At 40.6% G+C, this 23,721-nt stretch overlaps 1 protein-coding gene across 7 annotated transcripts in view; it reads left to right on the top strand.

Moving 5' to 3' along the window:
• Nucleotides 1-23,721, top strand: part of LOC129868293 (autism susceptibility gene 2 protein-like) — a 560,243-nt gene that overhangs the window by 531,079 nt on the left and 5,443 nt on the right. For 5 of the 7 annotated variants that reach the window (XM_055942135.1, XM_055942133.1, XM_055942134.1 and 2 more), the window contains 5 exons: nucleotides 13,668-14,268; nucleotides 15,289-15,584; nucleotides 19,027-19,265; nucleotides 22,439-22,483; nucleotides 23,524-23,619. In XM_055942135.1, coding sequence (XP_055798110.1) covers nucleotides 13,668-14,268; nucleotides 15,289-15,584; nucleotides 19,027-19,265; nucleotides 22,439-22,483; nucleotides 23,524-23,619 — 1,277 coding nt within the window. The remainder of the gene's footprint in view (nucleotides 1-13,667; nucleotides 14,269-15,288; nucleotides 15,585-19,026; nucleotides 19,266-22,438; nucleotides 22,484-23,523; nucleotides 23,620-23,721) is intronic. The other 2 variants (XM_055942132.1, XM_055942136.1) reach the window with 2 other exon arrangements.

The following is a 23,721-nucleotide window of genomic DNA, read 5'->3' as shown; positions in this document are numbered from 1 at the left end:
CCTCTCTCCCAGGAGAGATGTAGGGGTTACAGAGAGAGAGATAGAAAGGGATAGGGCCACCTACCATCACTAACAAATATATCAGGGCCTGAAAGGAGACATCTCAGCTGCCTTGCTTCCAGGTCCAACACTCTCTCTGTCTCCACTGCTGCCTTGTGTTGGGGTGTAGTGTTACTCCACTGTGACAGCCAGTAAGTAGCACTGTAATCCACTTATGTGTTATTATTTCACAACAGGTTGGCGATAGAGAAATGTGACAGTGGCAGCCAAAGCTGCAGTAGACCTGTCAGCCTGGCCATACTGTGTGTGACAACATAGAAAGATAATTACTAAACAGACATTCCCATTCCCAATGTTTTGACATTATATTTCTATGTGTGAGAACAACCAATCCTCTCTGGCTCTGACCCCTTAGGGATGCCCCCCGCCCTCTGCCCCCTGGTGAAAGGAGAGCAGTCCCAGTATGCTATGTGGGCACCACCACCTGTGACAGTGTGCCCATCATCAGGGCCCCGTGGCAGGGACCAGAGCCTGACCTCACATCCCATGGGATATATAAAGATTTGTTCTCTAAAGGGTGAACACTGTCCTCACCATTGGGCCTGGAAACCAGATACCCACCACTGCCACCGAGCCTAGCGTCCTCCTACCTCACCCCCGCCCCCCTCGGTCCTCACCCTTAGGGCTCACTCAGGACTGCGGTGTTAAAGTGGCCAACAGTGGAGCCAGCACATATCCCACATGCTGCTGGAGTGAGAAGTGGACAGGCAGTCAGCCATAGGAAAGACAGACAGTCCAGAGCCATTATGAGTTGGAGTAATCAGAGCTGAGCTGTGGGTGGCTAGATTCAGAGGGCCTGGGAATGGTAATGGTAATGGTAATGGTAATGGTAATGGTAATGGCTGCATTACGATGATGAAGACTGAGACTGATCGTTTGTGTCAAAAGATTATATGTGTGAATGGAAGAAGAATAGAAATGATTAGGCAAGGTGAGTTAGCAGGTTGGTCTCTCCTTTCTCCTTTCTGTGTCTGTTTCTCTTCAATGTGTCTGTTTCTCTTCAATTCAAGTTGATTGCTTCATTGGCATGACATCCAGAGACGTATTGCCAAAATAGCAAGAGCGTTTGACCTAAAACGAAGGTATCTTAAGTTTCTCTTTCCAGGCTGCGATATTTTTGCAAGGGGGAGCGAGATTGGATTCTCTCCTTCTCCCTCCATCTATCTGGCAGTGTCTCTCCCATGTTTTTTTCTCTCTGTCTCATTCTCTCTCTTACCCTCCCTCCATTTATCTGGCAGTGTCTTCTCCTCTGAGCCCCTCAGGCCACTGGTCCTCTCACATGGCCACGCATCTGTCACAAGAGCTTAGAACAACATTCAATGGGGTTAATAGACCCATTATATTAAAGTACTGCTGCCTTCTAACTCCCAGGGAATCACAGCTATATATATCAGAGCAGAGGCAGTTAACTCCCTCCATTGGTCAACCACACACACACGCACGCACGCACGCACGCACGCACACACACACACACACACACACACACACACACATACACACACACACACACACACACACACACACACACACACACACACACACACACACACACACACACACACACACGCACTGCAATAGTCTGATACCACACACATAAAATAATATCATTAATACTACACACGTGCACAAAATATTATCACTAATGCATACATCAAGGAACATCCTCCTACGTTTCATCCATGTACATTACATTCATTTCTTAATTTATGACATTGATCTATTACATGAGCTACAGTTTCAGCTCTATGGCTGCTTTACATACCTTGCCCTTTGCCTGATCATCATCGCAGTTCGTTAATGCCGGGGTGTGCCTTACTACCGAGGAATACATGTGTCTGTATTCACACTGAAACGCAACACGTGTCACACTTTCCCCAAGACACATATCCAGAATAGCTTTCCTGTCCTCTCTCTTACCCCCGGCTTTATTTCTGTTTAACTTCCATTCCCCTGCGGTTAACAGCTCTGGTCCCCCAGCGGGATGTAGCCCTCCTGACCCGGGGTGTAACCCACACCCCTCTGGCCCTGTTTTTAGAGCCCTGCTGACGTGAATCAGCACAGCCGGGCCAGCCAGGGGACCCTCCATCAGTGTCAGGCCCAGTGGCGGGGCCCCATCTGGGGCATGTAGGACATGCATACCTGGATGATGTGTGCACATAGCTGCAGGGTGCTCTGGGACACACTGAGACGTGGATATGGGGATCAGAGGCATAGTGTTACAGCTCTCACCCCCTCTAATGCTGTTAAAGTCTTTAAACCTGAGGGGATGATACTGTCTGCAGGATTCTCTGGCTGCCTGCTTTGGCATGAACCCTGAGGTGAGGTCAACCAACTGCCTTTTGATAAGGTTACTGACATAGAGCTTTTAGCTATTCAGTAAATTGATATTACAAGTACAAGTCACTGGTCGTTTGGCTTACAGCGGTTGGCCTTGTAAAAATGTGAGTGATCTGTCTGACTTTAAAGCAGCAGTCAAAGTGTAGCACAGTAAACTGCATTCTCCACAGACTCTGAGCCTTCTCTCAGTTCTTCTGGAGAGGTGCATTGTGGGCCATGTCCCATCAGACATGGAGGTTCCCTCATGGCACCACCAGACAGACTGTTGTGACGCCAGGGATCCCTATACTCTACCATGGTGGGGTACTTCAGGAGCGCCAGGGAACTCAGTGGGGGAGTTGGGCTCAGTAGCCATCTGCTAATATGAACACTGGAGCTTTCCCTTTTACTTGTCTTTCTGGAGAAAGAGAGATGGAGAGATGGTGAAGAAGTAGAGTATCCTGAGAGAGAGCTGTAGATAGAGACTGCCGTGTGTGTGTGTGTGTGTGTGTTAAAGATGTCTGACGTTCGCCTGACTACAGTCTTTATTAAGAACAAATAAACACATATACTCTCACTAACTGACTCAGGGTCTGTGGGGGACACCAGTCCACAAGGCTGAGGATGAGGTCACTCAATTTAACACACTTGGTAGACCTAAATGAAAACCCAATTTTCGCTGTCTAACCAAATACAAAGCCAAATGTTAAGCTACTTTCTTATTTATTTCTTTACGAGCTAAATTGTTTCCTGACCAGAGGTTGCTCTGTGGCCTAACCGCTTATAGAATAGTGTTTCTGCAGTAGAATAAAAGGCATGTTTTATTCAGAGTGCATCTGGAAACACAGTTAGCGTAGTGAGAGTTCTCCCCAGACACCTCGGCATGGGGGACTCTGATTATAATTCATGTTTACAGAGATAGACAGATACAAGATGTAATTTTCTCTTTGAGGAGGGCCGGACTGTAGTCGGTGGTATTCAGCTCTGTGTGTACATTAATTGATATGACTTTAGGAAACAGCCAGCCTCCTGGATTTATCTGTCCGTTTTGGAGGGGGAGAGCAGGGATAGGCAGAGCGGGGGCGTGGGTGGGAATGGAAGGTGCCGGGGGAAAGAGAGCGGCAGGCTCTCGAAACAACACCACCATTGTTTAAGTGTATAATTGTGGGTCCGGCTGGAAGGCGAGAAATGGAGAGAGAGAGAGAGAACGCCCAAGATAACGTCTAGACCGTATGAATCTGTTTCTTATGGTTGTGACTGAGCCTTGAGTTCAGTGCAGTGCAGTCCTTGGTGGAGCATTGGGTTGGTTGGCTGCAACTCTAAGCAGGATGCAGAGAGATGTTTCCCCTGAAGCATGGTTAGAGACTGACTGACTGACTGACTGACTGACTGACTGACTGACTGACTGACTCGCTGACTGACTGACTGACTGACTGACTGACTCGCTGACTGACTGACTGACTGACTGACTGACTCGCTGACTGACTGACTGACTGACTGACTGACTGACTGACTGACTCGCTGACTGACTGACTGACTGACTCGCTGACTGACTGACTGACTGACTGACTGACTCGCTGACTGACTGACTGACTGACTCGCTGACTGACTGACTGACTCGCTGACTGACTGACTGACTGACTGAGTGAGTGGGGCAGAATCTGCTAACGATGGCAAGAGAGAGAAAAAGAAAAGACCTACAGAGAGAGGTGGAGAGAAAGAGGAGATATATAAAGGGAATAGAGAGAGAGAGAAGTAAAAAGGTGAGAGCTAGAGAGAGGGGGAGTGAGTCAAGGGGAGATTCTCATTTGGGCAAAAAAACGTCCTCCGTTCTCTCTCCGTGACCTGGAAATCGATAAGTGGTAAAGGAGTGTGTCATATCGTTAATAGTCAAGCGGAAGTGTCCTCCCCTCCTCGATAGCCGCCTTCCATTGAGGATACTCGTGTATACTACCACAGAAGAGTTTTGAAATCTACCACACCCCTTTGAATCAGCTTTTGTTTTGTCAGTGGAGAAAAACATACACACGTTTAAAAACAATATGCTACTTATTGATTTATCTATAAAATGTCTTGTTAAAAACAATATGCTACTTATTGATTTATCTATAAAATGTCTTGTTAAAAACAATATGCTACTTATTGATTTATCTATAAAATGTCTTGTTAAAAACAATATGCTACTTATTGATTTATCTATAAAATGTCTTGTTAAAAACAATATGCTACTTATTGATTTATCTATAAAATGTCTTGTTAAAAACAATATGCTACTTATTGATTTATCTATAAAATGTCTTGTTAAAAACAATATGCTACTTATTGATTTATCTATAAAATGTCTTGTTAAAAACAATATGCTACTTATTGATTTATCTATAAAATGTCTTGTTAAAAACAATATGCTACTTATTGATTTATCTATAAAATGTCTTGTTAAAAACAATATGCTACTTATTGATTTATCTATAAAATGTCTTGTTAAAAACAATATGCTACTTATTGATTTATCTATAAAATGTCTTGTTAAAAACAATATGCTACTTATTGATTTATCTATAAAATGTCTTGTTAAAAACAATATGCTACTTATTGATTTATCTATAAAATGTCTTGTTAAAAACAATATGCTACTTATTGATTTATCTATAAAATGTCTTGTTAAAAACAATATGCTACTTATTGATTTATCTATAAAATGTCTTGTTAAAAACAATATGCTACTTATTGATTTATCTATAAAATGTCTTGTTAAAAACAATATGCTACTTATTGATTTATCTATAAAATGTCTTGTTAAAAACAATATGCTACTTATTGATTTATCTATAAAATGTCTTGTTAAAAACAATATGCTACTTATTGATTTATCTATAAAATGTCTTGTTAAAAACAATATGCTACTTATTGATTTATCTATAAAATGTCTTGTTAAAAACAATATGCTACTTATTGATTTATCTATAAAATGTCTTGTTAAAAACAATATGCTACTTATTGATTTATCTATAAAATGTCTTGTTAAAAACAATATGCTACTTATTGATTTATCTATAAAATGTCTTGTTAAAAACAATATGCTACTTATTGATTTATCTATAAAATGTCTTGTTAAAAACAATATGCTACTTATTGATTTATCTATAAAATGTCTTGTTAAAAACAATATGCTACTTATTGATTTATCTATAAAATGTCTTGTTAAAAACAATATGCTACTTATTGATTTATCTATAAAATGTCTTGTTAAAAACAATATGCTACTTATTGATTTATCTATAAAATGTCTTGTTAAAAACAATATGCTACTTATTGATTTATCTATAAAATGTCTTGTTAAAAACAATATGCTACTTATTGATTTATCTATAAAATGTCTTGTTAAAAACAATATGCTACTTATTGATTTATCTATAAAATGTCTTGTTAAAAACAATATGCTACTTATTGATTTATCTATAAAATGTCTTGTTAAAAACAATATGCTACTTATTGATTTATCTATAAAATGTCTTGTTAAAAACAATATGCTACTTATTGATTTATCTATAAAATGTCTTGTTAAAAACAATATGCTACTTATTGATTTATCTATAAAATGTCTTGTTAAAAACAATATGCTACTTATTGATTTATCTATAAAATGTCTTGTTAAAAACAATATGCTACTTATTGATTTATCTATAAAATGTCTTGTTAAAAACAATATGCTACTTATTGATTTATCTATAAAATGTCTTGTTAAAAACAATATGCTACTTATTGATTTATCTATAAAATGTCTTGTTAAAAACAATATGCTACTTATTGATTTATCTATAAAATGTCTTGTTAAAAACAATATGCTACTTATTGATTTATCTATAAAATGTCTTGTTAAAAACAATATGCTACTTATTGATTTATCTATAAAATGTCTTGTTAAAAACAATATGCTACTTATTGATTTATCTATAAAATGTCTTGTTAAAAACAATATGCTACTTATTGATTTATCTATAAAATGTCTTGTTAAAAACAATATGCTACTTATTGATTTATCTATAAAATGTCTTGTTAAAAACAATATGCTACTTATTGATTTATCTATAAAATGTCTTGTTAAAAACAATATGCTACTTATTGATTTATCTATAAAATGTCTTGTTAAAAACAATATGCTACTTATTGATTTATCTATAAAATGTCTTGTTAAAAACAATATGCTACTTATTGATTTATCTATAAAATGTCTTGTTAAAAACAATATGCTACTTATTGATTTATCTATAAAATGTCTTGTTAAAAACAATATGCTACTTATTGATTTATCTATAAAATGTCTTGTTAAAAACAATATGCTACTTATTGATTTATCTATAAAATGTCTTGTTAAAAACAATATGCTACTTATTGATTTATCTATAAAATGTCTTGTTAAAAACAATATGCTACTTATTGATTTATCTATAAAATGTCTTGTTAAAAACAATATGCTACTTATTGATTTATCTATAAAATGTCTTGTTAAAAACAATATGCTACTTATTGATTTATCTATAAAATGTCTTGTTAAAAACAATATGCTACTTATTGATTTATCTATAAAATGTCTTGTTAAAAACAATATGCTACTTATTGATTTATCTATAAAATGTCTTGTTAAAAACAATATGCTACTTATTGATTTATCTATAAAATGTCTTGTTAAAAACAATATGCTACTTATTGATTTATCTATAAAATGTCTTGTTAAAAACAATATGCTACTTATTGATTTATCTATAAAATGTCTTGTTAAAAACAATATGCTACTTATTGATTTATCTATAAAATGTCTTGTTAAAAACAATATGCTACTTATTGATTTATCTATAAAATGTCTTGTTAAAAACAATATGCTACTTATTGATTTATCTATAAAATGTCTTGTTAAAAACAATATGCTACTTATTGATTTATCTATAAAATGTCTTGTTAAAAACAATATGCTACTTATTGATTTATCTATAAAATGTCTTGTTAAAAACAATATGCTACTTATTGATTTATCTATAAAATGTCTTGTTAAAAACAATATGCTACTTATTGATTTATCTATAAAATGTCTTGTTAAAAACAATATGCTACTTATTGATTTATCTATAAAATGTCTTGTTAAAAACAATATGCTACTTATTGATTTATCTATAAAATGTCTTGTTAAAAACAATATGCTACTTATTGATTTATCTATAAAATGTCTTGTTAAAAACAATATGCTACTTATTGATTTATCTATAAAATGTCTTGTTAAAAACAATATGCTACTTATTGATTTATCTATAAAATGTCTTGTTAAAAACAATATGCTACTTATTGATTTATCTATAAAATGTCTTGTTAAAAACAATATGCTACTTATTGATTTATCTATAAAATGTCTTGTTAAAAACAATATGCTACTTATTGATTTATCTATAAAATGTCTTGTTAAAAACAATATGCTACTTATTGATTTATCTATAAAATGTCTTGTTAAAAACAATATGCTACTTATTGATTTATCTATAAAATGTCTTGTTAAAAACAATATGCTACTTATTGATTTATCTATAAAATGTCTTGTTAAAAACAATATGCTACTTATTGATTTATCTATAAAATGTCTTGTTAAAAACAATATGCTACTTATTGATTTATCTATAAAATGTCTTGTTAAAAACAATATGCTACTTATTGATTTATCTATAAAATGTCTTGTTAAAAACAATATGCTACTTATTGATTTATCTATAAAATGTCTTGTTAAAAACAATATGCTACTTATTGATTTATCTATAAAATGTCTTGTTAAAAACAATATGCTACTTATTGATTTATCTATAAAATGTCTTGTTAAAAACAATATGCTACTTATTGATTTATCTATAAAATGTCTTGTTAAAAACAATATGCTACTTATTGATTTATCTATAAAATGTCTTGTTAAAAACAATATGCTACTTATTGATTTATCTATAAAATGTCTTGTTAAAAACAATATGCTACTTATTGATTTATCTATAAAATGTCTTGTTAAAAACAATATGCTACTTATTGATTTATCTATAAAATGTCTTGTTAAAAACAATATGCTACTTATTGATTTATCTATAAAATGTCTTGTTAAAAACAATATGCTACTTATTGATTTATCTATAAAATGTCTTGTTAAAAACAATATGCTACTTATTGATTTATCTATAAAATGTCTTGTTAAAAACAATATGCTACTTATTGATTTATCTATAAAATGTCTTGTTAAAAACAATATGCTACTTATTGATTTATCTATAAAATGTCTTGTTAAAAACAATATGCTACTTATTGATTTATCTATAAAATGTCTTGTTAAAAACAATATGCTACTTATTGATTTATCTATAAAATGTCTTGTTAAAAACAATATGCTACTTATTGATTTATCTATAAAATGTCTTGTTAAAAACAATATGCTACTTATTGATTTATCTATAAAATGTCTTGTTAAAAACAATATGCTACTTATTGATTTATCTATAAAATGTCTTGTTAAAAACAATATGCTACTTATTGATTTATCTATAAAATGTCTTGTTAAAAACAATATGCTACTTATTGATTTATCTATAAAATGTCTTGTTAAAAACAATATGCTACTTATTGATTTATCTATAAAATGTCTTGTTAAAAACAATATGCTACTTATTGATTTATCTATAAAATGTCTTGTTAAAAACAATATGCTACTTATTGATTTATCTATAAAATGTCTTGTTAAAAACAATATGCTACTTATTGATTTATCTATAAAATGTCTTGTTAAAAACAATATGCTACTTATTGATTTATCTATAAAATGTCTTGTTAAAAACAATATGCTACTTATTGATTTATCTATAAAATGTCTTGTTAAAAACAATATGCTACTTATTGATTTATCTATAAAATGTCTTGTTAAAAACAATATGCTACTTATTGATTTATCTATAAAATGTCTTGTTAAAAACAATATGCTACTTATTGATTTATCTATAAAATGTCTTGTTAAAAACAATATGCTACTTATTGATTTATCTATAAAATGTCTTGTTAAAAACAATATGCTACTTATTGATTTATCTATAAAATGTCTTGTTAAAAACAATATGCTACTTATTGATTTATCTATAAAATGTCTTGTTAAAAACAATATGCTACTTATTGATTTATCTATAAAATGTCTTGTTAAAAACAATATGCTACTTATTGATTTATCTATAAAATGTCTTGTTAAAAACAATATGCTACTTATTGATTTATCTATAAAATGTCTTGTTAAAAACAATATGCTACTTATTGATTTATCTATAAAATGTCTTGTTAAAAACAATATGCTACTTATTGATTTATCTATAAAATGTCTTGTTAAAAACAATATGCTACTTATTGATTTATCTATAAAATGTCTTGTACAACTAACTTAGACATTTATTTTGGGATATACCCCTTTAAACGTAATGTGGAGAAGGACCTTCTCATTACAAGCAAGCACATTTCCATCCACTTTCACTTTCCTCGATTAACTTTGACCTTTTTCCAAAGGAGGCGAGAGAAGATGTTCTCACAGGGTGGGGTGTTTTTACCATCCACCTGAAACCGCAAAGTCATGGCCTCTTAGGTTTCCCCTCCCCAAAAGACAGACAGACAACATGGTTCAGCACGCCCCACAGGTTAACTGCTGTTGCATCACCTTCTGCCCTCTCTCGCTCTCTCCCCCTCTCTCTTTTTTTTCTCTCTCTCACTGACAAGGTGAGGTTAACCAGGGTTGGCTGTGTTTTTCTCCACATTTCCTGGCAGTGTGTTTCCCCTCAGTAGCACCTGTTTCCTTCTGCCTCTCAACAGGTGCACAGCTGTCAGTACAACACAGCTGTCAAACTGTATATATCTTGTTTATCATACAAAACATTTTGACGACGTTAACTAAAATGATCACCTTCCCTCAAGCTTCCTAGCCCTGGTCTTTGAACCCAAGCCTAAGTGTTCTACAGTTATTTTCGTTCAATGAGAATGTTTTGTGTCCTCTGTGAACCATGAGGGGCTCAGTATCACTCGAGCACACAGGCTGCTTCTGCTGCTAACGAGACATTTCACCCTCCGATAACTGTTGCATACGTGAATTTTGACACTGAGCAAGCCAGACAGTTTGGTCTCCTCTGAGGCTCCTGTATCTTGCATCATGGAGTCTGGGTAGTGGCTAGTTAGCCTCATAGCTTCACTTCCCCTCTCATCATCATCTTCCTCACCGTGTCTCTCAGACCAAAACCCAGCCTGATGACAGATCTGTTTTGTGCTGTCTTGCCAACTCTTATGTTCATTGTCACGCCATAGGAGTTGGCAAGACAGCACAAACAGATCAGGGACAAGGTTATCCCCGGGCCAGCGGAGAGACAGACTCAGTGAAGAAGTCTATCCGGCCATTTGGGCTCGATAGCACATACACTACTGATCAAAAGTTTTAGAGCACCTACTCATTCAAGGGTTTTTGTTAATTTTTTACTATTTTCTACATTGTAGGATAATAGTGAAGACCTCAAAACTATGAAATAACACATATGGAATCATGTAGTAACCCTTGAATGAGTAGGTGTTCTAAAACTTTTGACCGGTAGTGTAGCTAGGCTGTTTGCTGCATTGGTTTTGTGTGATTGATGCGATGGAACCCCTGACTCCATTTGGATCCTGTGGGTGAAGGCATGACGTGTGGGTTAAGAATGTGTGATCGGGCTATTTAGGTGAGGAATGGGACAGAGAGACGGGGAGAAGGGGACATGGACGGAGGGTTGGGAATGGGATGTCCCAGAGGTCTCTACCCCTATAAATCTGCCAGGATGGTCTCCAGGGGTAGGACCCCCTCTCAACATGGGAGAGGAGGAGGAGGGTGAGAGGGAGAGAATAGTGACAGGGATTTTATAGCTGAAGGACAGGTGTATATTGAAATGAATGTGGATGTGTATTATTGTGTAATCATTTGATATATCAGGTTGGAGGCTGTTGTAGCAATCAGTGCTAAAATAAATACTGAAATGCCAGTCCCCTCACTCACCCTTTTTCCTAGTAGTGTGTTCTCTATTTTGTGCCATACACCCCCCACCCCCCCCTCCCCCACACACAATGTAGTCCCTGTAGCAGCAGTTAAGGTGTAGGTCATGTTCTGTGAGTGGTTAGAGTGGGCTCACCCTTGGATAATGAGTGGTGCTTCTAAGCCCCTCGCCCAGTCCCCAAACACCCCGTCTTAATGAACGGCTTTTCTGCTTTTCTCTGCTCACAAATCAAATCAAATCAAACTGTATTTGTCACAATAGACCTTGCCGTGAAATGCTTACTTACAAGCCCTTAATCAACAGTGCAGTTCAAGAAAGAGTTAAGAAAATATTTTCCAAATAAACGAAAGTAAAAAATTATAAAAAGTAACACAATAAAATAACAAGGCTATATACCAGGGTTACCGGTACCGAGTCAATGTGTGGGGGTACAAGTTAGTCAAGGAAGTGTGTACATGTAGGTAGGGGTGAAGTGACTATGCATAGATAATAAACAGCGAGTAGCAGCAGTGTAAAATCTGATGGGGAGGTGTCAATGTAAATAATCTGGGTGGCCATTTGATTAGCTGTTCAGCAGTCTTATGGCTTGGAGGTAGAAGCTGTTAAGGAGCCTTTTGGTCCCACATACACCCTGACTGACCCCACTCTAACCCCCTCAGTTTCTCTTGAGCCTCAAATCTAGCCCCTGGCTTCACCACCTCGAACCTCCAACAGGCGTCAGTCATTTATTCCCCATCCTAATGTGATATAAACCTCCACCACAACACAACTACAGAAACAAAACATATTGTTGGGAAAGGAAAACAGCAGGGCTGGTGCTTTAAAGGAACCAGCGGGGGATGTATGTATTTGTTTCCAGGGATCAAGGAAAAGGACAAATTACCCCTCGTGGGAGGTGTACACATCTCCTCCTCTCCTCCTCCTGGCCCAGGAGTCTTCATTACGAGAAGAAGAGACACCTTCTTTTCAACGTGTTAGCACATTCTCAAAACAAGCCCAGGGACCTCAGGGGGGAAGGAAATGGGGAATGGATGGATGGAGAATTAGGGAGCTCTCTCTCCATCCATCCATCTATTAAGCCAGTGATGTTTTCTATCTAGAAGGAGCCTCTGTAGAATGGTGATGGCGTGGACAATAACATGGATCTGGTCTGAGGATAGAGTTAGGACAAGCTTTAGTGCTATATTAGACTACAGAAAACGGAACTTTATGGAATTTTAAGTTGGCCTTGCTGATCCTTTAGAGTCAAACATTTTGCGGAGGATTGTGCTTCTTGCTTTACGTCCCCCCTGTATTTAGTACAGTGGGTATTATGTAGGCTATGTGTAATGATCTGATAAAGTGTGCTAGTGCAGAAGGATACGCTTCATCTGGGAAGAATGTATCTTGTGTTCTCCAGCTGACAGATGTCTTGCCCTGTCCCGTCTCTCCAGGAAGCAGCAGTGGTCAATAGTTGTTACAGCAGATAATAGATATTGACACCCTGGTCTATCTGGTGCCGGTCAGGCATTATCTGGCCTGACCCCTAATGATGGTGTCGCATGGGTGCTTAAATCCCTGTTAAACATTCTACTGCTAATGGAGTGGCTCTGTATGGAGCCTGAGAGAGAGGCAGGCTGGCTGGGATCCAGGCTGGGGCTCAAGCGTGGTCTGTTCTCTCTCTGTAGGCTAGCTCTCTGTAGTATTACTGCTAGGCTGGTCCCTGGGGCCCCTGGTTCTTCCTCTATGAGGCTGGGGCCCCTGATTCTTCCTCTATGAGGCGGGGGCCCACAGGGACCAGCCTAGCAGTAATACTACAGAGGAAACCACCTCAGAGGCTTCAGCCTGCTATAATGGTGCTCCAGAGGGCTGCCTGCCTGCCTCACAGCCACGGCTCTGGGGAACCAGACCAATCAACAGCTCTGAAGAGATTTTGTGTGTGTGTGTGTGTGTGTGTGTGTGTGTGTGTGTGTGTGTGTGTGTGTGTGTGTGTGTGTGTGTGTGTGTGTGTGTGTGTGTGTGTGCGTGCGTGCGTGCGTGCGTGCGTGCGTGCGTGCGTGCGTGCGCGCGTGCGTGTGTGCGCACCCAGAGGCCCAGAGAGAAGTGTTAATTACTGGTTGTGTATGCACTGTCATCCCCCATAAGTCTCTCTGCTCCTGCTCTTGCTCATACACCATGCAGAGAGTTATCAGTGCATAGAGTTATCAGTTAGCAGTCTATATCTTTGTGTTTCCCTCTCTCTGTCTACAGTTCCAGATTTCAGCGTCGATGCGCTGTCCACCAATGACATCCAGGAGCGTGGCGGCCTGGGCCTTCCCAAGGTGTCAGGCCTAGAGCGCAGCCAGGAGAAGAGCCAGGAGAGCTGCAAGGACGTCCCCGTGCCTCTCCCCGCTCCCAGTGCCCCCAAGCAGCCCGTACCCCCGCAGCCCTACACGGCTGGCCGCCCTCGGCCCCTGCCTCTGTCCCTACCCACCTCCCAGGCCCAGCCCTCTCTCCCCGGCCCCCGTCTGGCACAGGGCCCGGTCCACCAGCCCCCACGCTCAGAGGCTTCTCTCAGGCCTCAGATCCCCGCAGCCCTGCCTCTCGCTCAGGGCCAAGAGCCTTCACAGGCCCCCCCGCCCAGGCCCCAGCACCAGCCTGAGCCCCTGTCCCTGTCCCTGTCCCGGCCCCAGCGCCAGCCTGAGCCACTGTCCCACCCCCGGCCTCCGCCCAGTCTGCACCCACACCCCGCCCTACTGTCCCACCACCCCAGCCAGAGCCAGGCCGGGCCTCAACGCCTCCCCTCACACTGTGGGGCCCACCCTCGCCCCCTATCTGCCTACAGCAGCAGCCTTAGCCTTAACGGCCTCAGGTGAGTCCCAACACACTCTGTTTACACCAAGATATGTAGGCCTGTTTAAGCTCCAGTAAATTGATGTTATCTTTTGTTTGTGTGCGGTTTTGATATTGAGTAATGTAAAGAGAATACCCTTTCAGACCCTCTTTAATTGAAAGTATTCAAACTCTGATCTTAAATCAACATATACATGATTGGCAAGAACAAGCCTTGAATTAGCATTGAGGTGAAACCCCCCCAGCCAGACAACATCACTGATTGTCACCAGGGTTGGAAAACCACCGCCAGTCCAGCTGAGCGATAAGTGCCTTGGATTGTTTAACCACCCACATTGTCATCTGCTGCTGAGGAGCCTCCAGCTCTCTACCCATCTCTATTAATCAGCTAGCTGTTCTATTACCGATAGTCGAGCACTGAGCCAATGAGCATTTAGTGTGTTAAAGTTAGAATATTGTGCATTAATTCAGAGCTCCAGGATAGCTCCCCCAGAGTCCCAGTCAGCTCCAGTCCCAGCGAAGGCTCTCCCTCTGAGGGAGGAACTGGCTCTGTGTCTGACTTCCTCTGCCAGCGTGCCAGTGTGTCAGTCAGTGTGCCAACGGGTCTGGCAGACTCTGTGAATAATCACGGGGTGGTTACAGAGACAGGCGGCAGCTGAAAATGAGCTTTGGGGCTTAGCTTGTTCAGTTACTGCTACATGACTCTGAGTCTCAGAGACAAATCCACACACACAACACAAGGCTCGCTGCCTTCCTTTTTTCTGCATGTACCTCTGGAGCTGCTTAACGACAGAAATGTTTGAACACAGATGCCGTTCTATAATGTTTGCCAGTGATTGTCATTGGCATCTGAGGGTGTTTTGAAGGTAAAGTTTTGATACATCCTGAGATTCAGAGAAAAGTCTCTTGAGGGAAATGCGATGTAAAACCTTTCTGTCAGAGTATCTACTATGTGCAAGGGGAAGCTGATTTAGGTGGGAATGTAAAAAAAAAATCCCTCTTTCTCTCTGTCCCCTTGTCCGTCCTTCTATCTCTCTAGCAGCAGTCGGAGTAGTACCCCGGGCGGTACCAAGCCCCACGGCCCTGCGGGTCCGTCCCCACACCTACCCCACCTCCCACCTTCCGGTTCTGCCACTGCAGCCACAGCCTTCCCCCTGCCCCACCCAGCTAATCAGATTGCTCCCCACGGTTTCCCCCCCGCCCTGCAGTCCTCGCCACACCCCCATCACCCCAATATGTTTGCGCCTCCACCGGCCCTGCCCCCACCTCCGCCACTGACGTCTAGCACCCTGCCAGTCCCCGGAGGACACCCCGCCGCTGGGACGCCCTATTCAGGTAGGCACATATACCAAGCTGTCCCCATGTGGACAGGCAGGAGAACTGCACCACAACAGCAGCTGTCGCAACACACAGACAGCGAAGAGCAAAGCTGCAAATTCTCATGGCTGTTGTGGCAGAAGCCAGGTCATCTGTGGCGTGAAAGAGGTGCATGTGGAGCCTTAGACGTATTGAACTGTGACAGGGAGCGAGACAGAGACTGACAGAATGTTACCTTTGTGCTAATTTATAGGAGACAGAGACTGACAGGTAAGAATTCCACACATAGCTGCACTATGTGCCATCTGTGTTTGTCTATAATGGTGCAGTAGGTGCAGACAGGTGTCCTGTCCTTCCCTCGGTCAAGATTCTGTTGTGTTTGATTGATTGATCATTCAAACAACACACACTTTTTTTCCCAATCAGCCCATGTGATGAATGCCCTCTCCTGTTGTGCCACTTGTGATCTAGCTTAATGTCAGGGTCTCACTGAAAGGGAGTATTATCATGGTTTAATAACACTATGAGCAATTCTCATTTTCACAAGGAAATGTGTTCATCTCACAGAAATCTATTCAGTCAAAACAGCATAATGAACTCTGCTGTATATTGTTCAGATTCTAATGAAACTTTTATGAAGAAACAAATAAAATCTCCCTCATCTCAATAAGAGCTAGAAACAAATGTATGAAATGGTGCATTATATTACAGTGTAATACAAAGTATATGGTTACTCTGGAGAAAAAAAAAATTCTCGGGACAATTTGCTCAATTTGGATGGAGAGTGTAATATAAAATGCATTTCTCTATTTCTCCTCAAGCTGTTGTTTGCCAGTCAGTTGATCAACAGCTCTGTTCTAAAATGGGTTTTGAGGTATTCATGTAATTGCAATAAAGGTGCTGACTCTTCGAGCAGCAGGCACCATTCAGGGATGTGTGACTCCCATAGTAAAGAGAATACCTGAACTTTGGTTCTCTATCTTGGTTTTAATGTGATATGTGACTAACACTATACATCCTCTGTTCCCTGATCATGAAGTACTGTACCTCTGTGGATGTTGTTCCCTGATCATGAAGTACTGTACCTCTGTGGATGTTGTTCCCTGATCATGAAGTACTGTACCTCTGTGGATGTTGTTACTCTGATCATGAAGTACTGTACCTCTGTGGATGTTATTACTCTGATCATGAAGTACTGTACCTCTGTGGATGTTGTTCCCTGATCATGAAGTACTGTACCTCTGTGGATGTTGTTACTCTGATCATGAAGTACTGTACCTCTGTGGATGTTGTTACTCTGATCATGAAGTACTGTACCTCTGTGGATGTTATTACTCTGATCATGAAGTACTGTACCTCTGTGGATGTTGTTCCCTGATCATGAAGTACTGTACCTCTGTGGATGTTGTTACTCTGATCATGAAGTACTGTACCTCTGTGGATGTTGTTCCCTGATCATGAAGTACTGTACCTCTGTGGATGTTGTTACTCTGATCATGAAGTACTGTACCTCTGTGGATGTTGTTACTCTGATCATGAAGTACTGTACCTCTGTGGATGTTGTTCCCTGATCTTGAAGTACTGTACCTCTGTGGATGTTGTTACTCTGATCATGAAGTGCTGTACCTCTGTGGATGTTGTTCCCTGATCATGAAGTACTGTACCTCTGTGGATGTTGTTACCCTGATCATGAAGTACTGTACCTCTGTGGATGTTGTTACTCTGATCATGAAGTACTGTACCTCTGTGGATGTTGTTCCCTGATCATGAAGTACTGTACCTCTGTGGATGTTGTTACTCTGATCATGAAGTACTGTACCTCTGTGGATGTTGTTACTCTGATCATGAAGTACTGTACCTCTGTGGATGTTGTTACTCTGATCATGAAGTACTGTACCTCTGTGGATGTTGTTACTCTGATCATGAAGTACTGTACCTCTGTGGATGTTGTTACTCTGATCATGAAGTACTGTACCTCTGTGGATGTTGTTACTCTAAACATGAAGTACTGTACCTCTGTGGATGTTGTTACTCTGATCATGAAGTACTGTACCTCTGTGGATGTTGTTACTCTGATCATGAAGTACTGTACCTCTGTGGATGTTGTTACTCTGATCATGAAGTACTGTACCTCTGTGGATGTTGTTACTCTGATCATGAAGTACTGTACCTCTGTGGATGTTGTTCCCTGATCATGAAGTACTGTACCTCTGTGGATGTTGTTCCCTGATCATGAAGTACTGTACTTCTATGGATATTGTTACTCTGATCATGAAGTACTGTACCTCTGTGGATGTTGTTACTCTGATCATGAAGTACTGTACCTCTGTGGATGTTGTTACTCTGATCATGAAGTACTGTACCTCTGTGGATGTTGTTACTCTGATCATGAAGTACTGTACCTCTGTGGATGTTGTTCCCTGATCATGAAGTGCTGTACCTCTGTGGATGTTGTTACTCTGATCATGAAGTACTGTACCTCTGTGGATGTTGTTCCCTGATCTTGAAGTACTGTACCTCTGTGGATGTTGTTACTCTGATCATGAAGTACTGTACCTCTGTGGATGTTGTTCCCTGATCATGAAGTACTGTACCTCTGTGGATGTTGTTCCCGGATCATGAAGTACTGTACCTCTGTGGATGTTGTTCCCTGATCATGAAGTACTGTACCTCTGTGGATGTTGTTCCCTGATCATGAAGTACTGTACCTCTGTGGATGTTGTTCCCTGATCATGAAGTGCTGTACCTCTGTGGATGTTGTTCCCTGATCATGAAGTACTGTACCTCTGTGGATGTTGTTCCCTGATCATGAAGTACTGTACCTCTGTGGATGTTGTTCCCTGATCATGAAGTACTGTACCTCTGTGGATGTTGTTCCTCTGATCATGAAGTACTGTACCTCTGTGGATGTTGTTACTCTGATCATGAAGTACTATACCTCTGTGGATGTTGTTACTCTGATCATGAAGTACTATACCTCTGTGGATGTTGTTACTCTGATCATGAAGTACTATACCTCTGCGGATGTTGTTACTCTGATCATGAAGTACTATACCTCTGTGGATGTTGTTACTCTGATCATGAAGTACTATACCTCTATGGATGTTGTTCCCTGATCATGAAGTGCTGTACCTCTATGGATGTTGTTACTCTGATCATGAAGTACTGTACCTCTGTGGATGTTGTTACTCTGATCATGAAGTACTATACCTCTGTGGATGTTGTTACTCTGATCATGAAGTACTATACCTCTATGGATGTTGTTCCCTGATCATGAAGTGCTGTACCTCTATGGATGTTGTTACTCTCACACAAAACCGATCCAGCACAGACACTTTGGCTATCACGTCTTGCTCTGCTATTCTTAGACAAAACAGATCCAGTGTGGACAAACAGACACTGGTCCTGACCGTGAGTCTCGTCTTTCCTCCTCTCTTCCTCTCCTTTCTCTCTCCTCCAGAACAAGACCTGCTGCGCCAGGAGCTCAACAACCGTTTCCTCGCCTCGCAGAGCGCCGACCGCGGGGCCTCCCTGGGCCCGCCCCCGTACCTGCGCACCGAGCACCACCAACACCAGCACCAGCACCAGCATCAGCACCAACACACCCACCAGCACACCCACCAGCACACCTTCACCCCCTTCTCCCACGCCATCATGCCAACCCCTGCACCCCCCATGGTGCGTACCCCAGCCAGAAATGTGAGGATAAGTAGAACACTACTCCTGGGAGGGCAGAGGGGGTTGGCGGTTTTAGACTGGAAGGGAAGGTGGACTGGGGGATAAGGGGTGTGGATAATGATAATAATGATAATGATAATAAGCATTTACAGCAAAAATCTCCAAAAAGGTGTTTGGTGTACATAAAGAAACAATAGGGTGGAATGGATAGTGTTTTTGAATATGAGTGTTTTAATACAGTACTGGTGATCCTATAGTACTATAAGGCAGTTCCAGTCTTGCTGGAGGGAAACAGGGGTTTTCTGTGGCGTGTCTCTCAATGATGACCCATCTGTTTCTGCATTTTTTACCACAGTAATACCTTTCTTCTCCCCAATTTCTTGGGGGTGTTTTCTCTGGCATATTTCGGGCACCCCAAACTGGAATGGAGCTATTTTTAAACTAGCAGTAACATGCTGTTAGTCTGAGGCCACAGGCACTGTGTGGCTGTCCCTCTGAAACAGGCCTGCTCACCATCCCTCTCTCTAACACATACACGCACACACGTACACACACACACAGGCACACCGTGGCCCCAGACAATGCACACACACACACACTCACATAGGCCTACTGTAACCGCTGAGTATTTTACATTGCTCTGAAGATTTTCCTCACAGGCGAAATGTCTAGCGCTCTGACAGCTAATGAGGACATAAAAGTGTTTTTACGGCCGTAGTGTTTAAACTTGACTGGGGTAAATGTTCTCCCTGGGTCCACATTAAACCACTTAAACCTCCCCAAATTAAACAGAGATACAGAGAGCTGGATAGCTTATGAGCTCTTCAGTCACTCACAAAATGGGAGGGTGAAAAGCAGGAAAGGACTCTTAAAGCAGACGATAACGATGTGGCCAAATTTTTCCTCTTCCGTCTTCTTGATTCACTAAATAGCCCACTCTGTCATGTTGATAATTAAGCTTCTGTTGAGCTGCTGTGATATTCTTTCAGATGTACATTGTGTGACTCCTGAAATGTCCTAAAAAGGGGACATTATGTAGTCACTCAACCCTCTATGTTAGTTAGCACGTACAGTAAAAGTATTCATAACCCTTGGCGTTTTCCCTATTTTGTTACGTTACAACCTGTAATTTAAATGTATTGTTATTTGGATTTCATGTAATGGACATACACAAAATAGTCCAAATTGGTGAAATGAAATGAAAAAAATGACTTGTTTCAAAAAATTCTAAAAGAAAATTATGGAAAGTGGTGTGTGCATATGTATTCACCCCCTTACTATGAAGCCCCTTGTCACGTTCCTGACCTGTTTTCTGTTGTTTTGGTATGTGTTTAATTGGTCAGGGCGTGAGTTTGGGTGGGTAGTCTATGCTATGTGTTTTCTATGTTGGGTTAATGGGTTGCCTGGTATGGCTCTCAATTAGAGGCAGGTGTTTGGCGTTTCCTCTAATTGAGAGTCATATTAAGGTAGGTTGTTTCACATTGTATGTTGTGGGTGGTTGTCTTCCGTGTCTGTGTATGTTGCGCCACACGGGACTGTTTCGGTATGTTTGTTCGTTCGGTTTTTGTGTAGTCTGTTTTCCCTGTTTCCCTGTTTTCCCGTGCGTTCTTCGTGTTACATGTAAGTTCTTAAGTTTAGGTCTGTTTAGTTCGTTTTGTTATTTTGTAATCCTTCCAAGTGTTTGTTTTCGTGTTTCGTCGTTTGTTTTAATAAATCATTATGTATTCGCAACCCGCTGCAATTTGGTCAAATCCTTGCTACTCCTCTTCGGATGAGGAGAAGGAGGAAGCCCGTTACACCCCTAAATAAGATTTGGTGCAACCAATTACCTTCAGAAGACATAATTAGCTAAATAATGTCCACCTGTGTTCAATCTAAGTGTCACATGATCTGTCACATGATCTCAGTATATATACACCTGTTCTGAAAGGCCCCAGAGTCTGCAACACCACTAATCAATGGGCACCACCAAGCAAGCGGCACCATGAAGACCAAGGAGCTCTCCAAACAGGTCAGGGACAAAGTTGTGGAGAAGTACAGATCAGGGTTGGGTTATAAAAAATAGCAGAAACTTTGAACATCTCAACATCTCACATAGCACCATTAAATCCATTATTAAAAAATTGAAATAATATGGCACCACAACAAACCTGCCAAGAGAGGGCCGCCCACCAAAACTCACAGACCAGGCAAGGAGGGCATTAATCAGAGAGGCAACAAAGAGATCAAAGATAACCCTGAAGGAGCTGCAAAGCGCCATAGCGGAGACTGGAGTATCTGTCCATAGGACCACTTTAAGCCGTACACTCCACAGAGCTGGGCTTTATGGAAGAAAACGAAAAAAATAAGCAAACACGTTTGGTGTTCGCCAAAAGGCATGTGGGAGACACCCCAAACATATGTAAGAAAGTACTCTGTTCAGATGAGACCATCAAGGAAAACACTATGTCTGACGCAAACCCAACACCTTCCATCACCCCGAGAACACCATCCGATGTTTTTCATCGGCAGGGACTGGGAAACAGGTCAGAATTGAAGGAATGATGGATGGCGCTAAATGCAGGGAAATTCTTAGGGAAACCTGTTTCAGTCTTCCAGAGATTTGAGACTGGGACGGAGGTTCACCTTCCAGCAGGACAATGACCCTAAGCATACTGCTAAAGCAACACTCAAGTGGTTTAAAGGGAAACATTTAAATGTCTTGGAATGGCCTAGTCAAAGCCCAGACCTCAATCCAATTGAGAATCTGTGGTATGACTTGAAGATTGCTGTTCACTAGCGGAACCCATTCAACTTGAAGGAGCTGGAGCATTTGAAGAATGGGTAAAAGTCCCAGTGGCTAGATGTGCCAAGCTTATAGAGACATACCCCAAGAGACTTGCAGCTGAAATTGCTGCAAAAGGTGGCTCTACAAAGTATTGACTTTGGGGGGTGAATAGTTATGCACGCTCAAGTTTTCTGTTTTTTTGTCTTATTTCTTGTTTGTTTCCCAATAAAAAATATTTAGCATCTTCAAAGTGGTAGGCATGTTGTGTAAATCAAATGATACAAACCCCCCAAAAATCTATTTTAATTCCAGATTGTAAGGCAACAAAATAGGAAAAATGCCAAAGGGGGTGAATACTTTCGCAAGCCACTGTATCCTCTCTGTATCCTCCTTGTTCTTAGTTCTGTTTATTTCATTCCTTCTACAGTTTGAAAAATTCCCAACAAAAGTTGACCCTTTCTACAGACACAGCGTGAGTTTCTCTATGTGTTTGTGGGGCAGTTTGTGCATTCTTCACCCATCCAGCCATGTTAGTACATGTTGTAGCTGTGTGTGTATTTGTACAGTAGCTCCCATGCCATCCTCCTCTGCTTCTGCTCTGAGAGAATACAGCGTCCTGTCTGTCCACAGCAGAAGACTGGGCAGATGCTCTATCTATGTCTTACCCATCACAAATGTCTGTCTGCTAACACAACTGTCTGCTTGCTCATTCATTCACTACTGTGGAACCTGGCGGAAGCATTTCAACCCACTTCCTACTCAAGTGAATAGAACAAATTATCAATTGAGTTCAGTGGCTCTATCAAGTGTGTGTGTGGTATGTGAGTGTGTGTGTGGTATGTGAGTGTGTGTGTGCCGCTGTATGCTTTGTCTCTACCACTTAACCTCTGCCTTCAATTACTGCTCTGCTATTCAGAGGCATTCACCTGTTTCCCACGTTGTGAATCAGAGTAGCAATTACATGTTCGTCAGAGTTTGGTCTTAATTCATCTCACTGCTATCAGCACAGTTAGGCGGGCTAACCCCTATTTAAAATGAATTAATTAATGTGTCAACAGAGAGACACTGGTTGTGATTACTGGGAGTATTCTTTCTGGTGAGAGTTCCTCTTAACTGTCAACACTCACAGAGAAAGACTATAGCAGTAAATGGGTTTTAGCGGCTAACAAGTGATTCATAGGTTATTAGTGTGTAATTTCAATGTTAGTGCTTAGTAAATACCTGGTGATTTCAGTAGAATAAATATGTGTGACCATTTTAGTTTTGCTGAACACTTTGAGGCACTAAGATCAGTGACAGTTGTAGCTACCTGACTGACGACGGTTTGGATGTTGACCCCTGGTGATGCTGGTGTTGTTCCCTCCACCCTGTCCACCCTGTACCTTGTCATGTCATCCTGGCCCCTCTCTCCTTCATCTGACTGTTCATACAGCTGCTGTCCTTCTCTGTCTGAACAACACAACACTCCACCCATCATCACTCCTCTCTCTGTTCCTTCTCTTCTTTTCTCAGCTGTTCCACTCCTACCCCCCGGGCGTGTCCGGCATTCCACCGGTGATCCCTCCGACCGGGCCCTTTGGCTCGCTGCAGGGGGCCTTCCAGCCCAAGGTAGGGCCACAGCCCAACACCACACACACACACACAGTTGGTGAACCTGACAAACACACCTTCAGTGTAGTGTGCTCTCTGAAGACCAACACACAGCTAAAC

The sequence above is a fragment of the Salvelinus fontinalis genome, chromosome 13, assembly GCF_029448725.1.
Source record: "Salvelinus fontinalis isolate EN_2023a chromosome 13, ASM2944872v1, whole genome shotgun sequence".
NCBI lineage: Eukaryota > Metazoa > Chordata > Actinopteri > Salmoniformes > Salmonidae > Salvelinus > Salvelinus fontinalis.
The sequence above is the reverse complement of the archived record's forward strand: the minus strand, read 5'-3'. Positions and strand labels throughout refer to the sequence as shown.